This window comes from Morone saxatilis, unplaced genomic scaffold, assembly GCF_004916995.1.
Source record: "Morone saxatilis isolate NCDOM2014 unplaced genomic scaffold, NCSU_SB_2.0 Contig2, whole genome shotgun sequence".
In the NCBI taxonomy this organism is placed as follows: Eukaryota; Metazoa; Chordata; class Actinopteri; family Moronidae; genus Morone; species Morone saxatilis.
The window spans coordinates 26,982,816-26,990,208 of NW_023339762.1; the positions used below are offsets into that span (position 1 = coordinate 26,982,816).

At 40.9% G+C, this 7,393-nt stretch overlaps 1 protein-coding gene across 1 annotated transcript; it reads right to left on the reverse strand.

Annotated features, from left to right (window-relative positions):
* Positions 1-17: 17 nt before the first annotated feature.
* Positions 18-2,676, reverse strand: LOC118330710 (cadherin EGF LAG seven-pass G-type receptor 1-like). Its single transcript, XM_035665362.1, has 4 exons — positions 1,750-2,676; positions 1,287-1,662; positions 1,033-1,145; positions 18-940 (listed from the first exon to the last, which is right to left on the reverse strand). Exons 1-4 carry the CDS (start codon positions 1,768-1,770, stop codon positions 878-880), a joined length of 573 nt encoding a protein of 190 aa, XP_035521255.1. The 5' UTR covers positions 1,771-2,676; the 3' UTR covers positions 18-877.
* Positions 2,677-7,393: the final 4,717 nt, after the last annotated feature.

Here is a 7,393-nt window from a genome sequence, read left to right on the forward strand (position 1 = left end):
GTGGGTGGGGTTCCTCACTTGTCCGGTCCACAGTAATCCCCACCTATGATTAAATGATCCTCATGGTAATTCCTTAGCTCATTATGTAGCTAAACTCTTTCTGCTCCCTGATTTGGGGCATATATGTTTACGAAGCAGATTACAGAGTTCTTTATTTCTGCCCAACCAACAGCCGACCCTTCACCACTTCAGCAGAAGATAAAACTGTTGCATTTGCAGTTGCTCTGAACAGAACAGCGACCCATGCATTGAAGTTAGTGCCATGGCTGAGGGCACACAGACCCTCCCACCATAAATTCGAGTCTACCTCGTTTGCTGGATTACTGTGCGTTACTTGTAAAAACAACATCCTTTTCTGAGTAGAGACTTCAGATATTAATTTATGTCCGTCTCTCCCACCATTAATGTTTAAAGATCCTAATTTTAGGCATGTAGAGGTCGGAGAGGAGAAACAGGTACAAAGAAAACAAACAAGGAATGGTAAAAAGAGGAAATCACAGTGTGGTACATGGTCATGTTACCTTCTTGTCCTTTTTGCAGTTTTATCTTTTATTGCTTTTCTCAGAGTAGTGAGATGTTTTTTCAGACGGAAGCGTTTCTTTTCATCCAATAAGTCAAACCCAACCAGTTTTTTTCAGTACATTGACTCAGTGTCTGTCTGCACTGATGGAAGCTTCCTCAGTGTCTGCAGACTGAGAATTACTCACGTTCTCTGCAGCCACAGAGGCCTGTTGCTCCTCAGGGTTGCTCTGTTCTACCATAACCAAATCATTAGTGTTACAATGTGAACCAGTGGCACACGCCGGCTCCAGGCAGGGACATGCCGGCAGCAGGTGCAGGCAGATTATAAACAGTCATACTGACCTGAGAGCAGCAGTCATCTCAGAGCTTGTCTGTCTATCAGCTGTTTAACTGCCAGGACAAACGTCACCATGGTAACCTGAAGGACAGACAACCAATCACAAACTAGAACTCAACCTTACAATCAGACACTGAGCACCAATGTCCCAGCATGCACTCTGACAGACGGACCGTGAGGACCGCGGCAACAGGTCCGACAGCGCTCCATATCCCAGAGTCCTGAACGAACAACCAGCAGAACTCTGAGCTCCCAAAACCACCAGGATCCAGACCCAGAGAAAGACCTGAACCAGGAGAAGAGGGAAGAAACCATGTTAGCATGTTAGCACAGCTTAGCAGAAAGACTGGAAGTGGGGGGAAACTGTTAGCATTCACTGTGTACTTTACAAGTTATGAATTCCTGGTGTTCCAGGATGTCTTCTCACCTATGATGAAGGCAGGGAGGCCACAGCCAATAGCGTAATAGAAGGTCATGTGACGGTGGTTGATGTTGCGGATCTCAGTCATCATGCGGTAGACGTGCAGCTCCTCCACCAACATCCAGCAGAATGAACACATGTGGCAGTAATGCAGCAAGATGGCCGCCAGCCTGCACACGGACTGGTTCTGTGTTTGGTCAATGGCAAGCAAGAAAAAGAGCTGCGACAGGAAGACCGAGGTCACCTGGTTGAGGTGGATGCTGTGCAGGTTGGAGCGCAGGTCTGTGAGGACCAGGAGGAGGACAAAGGTGACAAGGAGGAGCAGCAGCGAGGAGGAGAAGCAGGTGAAAGTGACGAGCCTCAAAGGAAGAACATCCTCACGCTGACGATAAAAACAGTGTAAACTTTATTTACACTTCAAACAGGTTAACTATATTCAGCTTACTGTGTCAAGTGGACGTGGCCCTACCTCTCTCCTGGAAACATCCATCACCACAGCAATGCTGGATGGCTCAACACAGCGACAGGTGACGTGAGTTTGATTACTGCTGATCAGATGACAACCTGTGGAAGACCAACTGCTGGTCCTGTTCACCCTGAAACACCAGAAAAACTGTCAGCCTTGCACAAACTTCACAGACAGACCACAATATGTCAGATGTGGTGATGAGCATCACTGGCACGCTGCAAGGAACCGTACTGTCACCGTTTCTGTTAACCCTCTACACCTCTGACTTCTGTTCCAACTGTGGAGCGTACCACCAACAGAAGTTCTCTGATGACTCCTCAATTGTCGGCTGTATCACAGATGATAGGGAGCAGGAGTACAGAGACCTGATCCAGAACTTCCCTAGATGGTGCGACAGAAAACACCTACAGCTCAACACAGGGAAAACCAAAGAGCTGGTGGTGGACTTCCGGCGCAGCAAGAGGACCCCCTCCCCAGTTGAGATTAGGGGGGAGAAGGTAGAGATGGTGGACACCTACAAGTTCCTGGGGGTGACACTTAACAATACCCTCTACAGCAAAGGACTGTTCTTTCTGAGGACGGTCAGGTCCTTCGACGTGTGCACATCGGTATACGGATGTTTCTACCAGTCTGTAGTGGCCAGGGTTCATCTTCTCCACCAGTACCTCCAACCTCTAAAACCACAGCTCCCAGTACCTCCAAACCTCCACAACCACAGCACCTCCACTGACTAAGACTGATTTTAGTTCAACCTAACATTATTTGTCTTAAGTTGCACAACAGTTTTGTTTTAGTCAAGCTGCTTAAAATATTTTGCACTCAATTGTACTGCACATTACATATAGTGTATATGGTAAATGGACCTGTACTTGTATAGCGCCTTCCAATCTTCCAACCACTCAAAGCGCTTTTATACTACATGCCACATTCACCCTTTCACACACACACACATTCACACAGCGATGGCAAAGCCCATCGAACAGAAACTAACTCATTCATACACATTCACACACCGATGCACAGCATCGGGAGCAGTATCTTGCTCAAGGATACTTTGACATGTGAAACCAGGAGCCGGGGATTGAACCAACAACCTTCCAATTAGGGGATGACCCGCTCTGCTTCTGCGCCACAGCCGCCCCAAAAACAGAACAAAACAACCCTCCTCAACCCCATTCACCTCCAGTACTGAGCTCAACAGAGTTCACTCCTCACCACATCCAGATCTTCAGCCAGACCTCCTTCCCATCACTGTCACCAGTGTCTAGACTCCATCAAGGGATTATATTATTCACAGCTACACCAACCCCTTGTCAAATATGGTGGCACGGTGGGGTCTCATTGCCAAAGACTTTTCTCCTTTCTCATGTGTTCATGACAATCAATATATTTCCTCAATCAGAACTAAGTCTGTCCTGATTGAACTACCATCTAAAAATATTGCTAGAATCAGAGGTAGTAATGTCCAAGCAAAATCTAGAATAGCCTTTAATACCAGTAGATTGTATTACTGAAATTATCTCTTTATAGGGATTTCAAAGAAAGCTCTTAGTCAACTCCAACCTATTCAGAATGCTGCAGCCAGGGTCCTTGCTAAAACTAGGAAATACGACCACATTAGACCAGTTCTAAAATCCTTACACTGACTTGTCACTCAGAGGATTGACTTCTCCTGAGAATAACTTTTATTATGATTTGGCAATATATAAATAAAATTAAAGTGAACTGAATTGAATTGCAATGGAAAAAATATATCTTCTTAATTTAGCCTGTGAATAGCCCCTCATTTTTATTATTTTAATTTGTTTGAAATGTTATTAAATTGTGCATCTAAATGTGGGAATTAAATTGCACAAATGTACTACTTTTCTCTTTTGTATCGCTTGCCTTTACTTTTGCATTTTTAAAGTTGGAAATCTATTGTCTTTGCATTACTTTTATCACCCTGTAAAAGCACATTCAATTTAATGTGCTTTTATAACACATTTTATAACACATTGTTATGCAAATAAAGTTGCCTTGTTTCCCTTGTAGGTATATTTACTTGTATCTTATTTGAAATGCTAAAGAGAAGCAGCAGACAGCACTACTTGTGTCCCTCAACCGCTTTCTTCACTTGCCTACCAAATAGAACATGGAAATTATGAAAACCAAATAGAACATGGAAATTATGATGATCCAGTAGAAGTCTTATTAAAAGATGATAATTTTAAACATCTCGGTTTTTAAAATACAATGGACACACAAAAAAAAAACCTTGTAACACAATTGAGGCTCAGCAGAGGAGGCATCAGGTTATGGACTGTTCCTGCAGTGGAAAAGGGTTATATTTGGACCATAATTACTGGGTGTTAAAAGTGCTGTATACCCATCACAATCTGCAGTATTTGCCTCTGCAGTGCTTCAATTAGCACTGTAACAAACCCACCCTTTTATTTTTTGTGTTGTGTGAACATTGGCATTGAATTAGCTAATATTAATTGTCATGCTATACCATTTGTAAAAGTGCAAAATGCTCAGTAAGAAAACAAATAATAGTAATAGTAATTGTGATGTGCCTCTGCATATTTGGAGAAGGTGCAGTTAGGCTTAGGGTCAGGGAAACATGGGAAGTTCAGACAGTACTCCATACTTCTCTGCTTCTTTTTCTCATTTTAAGGATGAAAACATAAATAAAGTGAATGAATTACACATTCCTTACATTTTCTTCAGATATTGGGGCTGTGGCCAAGCTGACAGCAACAATGATAAGGCAGGTGAGAGCCAACAGGATGAGGGCAAAGTACAGGTAATGGACATCAGCCAGGATAGCAGGCCGATGATCAGGTTGACCACAGGAAGGAGTTACATAAGAGAACTCCAGAACCATGCGGATCAATCCCACCACTAGTCCAGTCATCAGACCCCAGAATGCACCCTAAGAAACACATACCTAAAATATTAGCTGCAGAGTCATGTGGAATTGGAAAAAAGCCAATACTTAAATGAAAAGAGTCGTAAGATTTTTTTTTTCATTATCATTTTGAACATAAACATGGCGACTGCACAGAGGTAGTATCTACAGTGGAAATCATTGCATCAAGCATAACTCTGGCTTTACACTTCTACAGGGTGTATCTTACTAAATGAATTAGTGTCTACTCAAATTACACAAATTACTACAAATTAATGGACACACTCATATTCTATATACTCATATACTATACCCATATTAGTGGGGGATAAGGAATGTTTTTGCCACTTTTGCCAAGTGTAAAACATGTTTTTGTTTAGGTGTAGGTAACGCATGATTATTATTATTATGGTAATTAATGATTAGTAAGTTTACCAATCATTTGCAGATATATATTCTTATATGGGGTTGGGGCACCTGCCCTAACACATTTTTGATATCTTTTTTAATCAATATTCTTTTCTTAGCAGCATTTGTTGTGAGGACCCAATTGAAATGCAAGGAATCATTTTTCTTCCAAAAGCATCTCAATTTTGGGGGCTGCAACATGCTCAAAAACACCAAATTCAGTGATAGTGGAAATTTACTCTATATAGGCATCGCATGGCTTAACTACACCTGCTAAATTCAGCCCCAGGACACGTTTGGTACTGTTTTTTAAAAAGTTGCAAAATATAGATACACACAACTCTGACTGTTGCGCTGCTATGCATGAGAGGAGATGTAGGCTAAATAAGGTGAAGAATATCAATATTCATGAACACCAGTACCTCAAATGCATACCCACCTACCTAACTTACATTCTACCTAATCTAGTTAACCTTAGTGAGGTGTAGAAGCAGGTGTGGTGTTGAGTGAAAGTACAATGGTCAGGTGTGTTGCAGTATCAAGTAACGTCTGACACTACACCTTACACTTCAGAATAGAATATTTCTAGGTATGTGTAGAGGCATGTGAGAAATGAAGGCTGTTTGAATCTGTGAAAACTGTTTTTTACCACCCTATCACAGGTTAATAGTTAGCAAACCACTAAATTCCATTTGAAATCTCCAGGTCTAAATGTAGAGTAGAGAGAGACTTTAAATTTATGTAGTATTGAAAGATTTGTTCCCTCTTCCATATGACCATTTTGGACTACCAAAAAAATACATAATACTAATACTAATAATAATAATAATAATAATAATAATAATGTCGTAGGAAACTAGTCATATCTAGTTATATCAATGTGTGTAGGTGTGGTTAATTGGCTAGTTGTGAATACCGATCTTTCAAGGAGGCTGAGCAGTTTGAAGAATAGGTTACTACTGGTCAGTCTGAGATTTTGATGTCAGCACAGTTCCATCTGTACTCATGATATCTCTATGTTTTCTAAATTAATTTGGATTGTGGATATATATATATATATATATTAAATTTTGGGTGAAGCAAACAAGATTTAGGTATTTTTTAGGTATCAAGAAGTGTCAGCAGTGTATAAGCTAGTGTAGAAGTGAGTAAATAAGTATAATTATCAGTAACCATAGCAGCACTATTAATAAAAATCTTTCATAAATATTATTTATATTTATTTAATTATACAGTATTTACCCAAATATAAAGTAGGAGATTACTGAGCAACAGCAACTGATTTAGTCTTTGAATAAGTCTTTGAATAAGTGTCAAACTGCAGAAGAATTTCTGCAGAAGGGCCACACGCTGTAACTGAACCACACCCCAACCCTGTTTGGGGAAAGTGCCATGTAAGATGATTTGTGTTTGTCTGTATATGTGCTTGTGACACCTACCTGTTCATTGGCACGTGGCCAGAAGATTGCCATTAGGAATACAGCGGTAATGGGCGGAGCTAGAAAGCTGGTCACTGACTGAATATAATCAAACAGCTGTCCACTATTTGCTGTTTGGATGATTGGAATCCACAACAGACTAATACACACCAAGACCAGGATGAACACCCTGAAAATACACAAAATATTGTTATTATTTCAGCTTTAGATGAGGTAAAAAAAGAGTAGCTGTGAATTACTATGAATTACAGACTTTTTGGTTGTTTCTAGGTGTTGGCAAGCTAAGGATGACTCAGGATGACTCTCTTAGGTGTCTGTGTTTGTGTGTGTGTGTGTGTGTGTGTGTGTGTAGGCAAGGGGTGTATGTGCTTTAAGGTGCCAGTCACTGCAGTTTAAACAGTTTAGTGATCCACTGCACATTCTCATGACAATATTTTACATGAAAAATATTCAGTTTTTCTATTTATGCTTCATGACTTGCAGTACTTGTTTCCATCTTTATTATTAGGGCCTGAGCACAAATCGTGCGAAGGCCCTATTTTATCTGTAAAGGTTATTATTATTGTAATTGGAGGAATTCTTCTTTTTAGGGCCTGAGCACAAATTGTGCTCAGGCCCTATTGCCCTATTGTAATTGTAGGTAGTAGTAATTATTATTCCCAAATTTCAGATGACTTTTTGGAGGCTTTATCATATTCGAAAAGTCCTGAAAATCTGCGCACAGGTCAGTCGTGGGGGAACTTGGCGAATTTATGGGTCTCGGACATATGCGCAGAAAAATGCCTAGAAAGAACTAGACGCGTCATACCAACAACAACAACGGCGGACTACAGGCTTGTGGTAAATGGTAAATGGACCTGTACTTGTATAGCACCTTTCTAGTCTTCCGACCACTCCAAGCGCT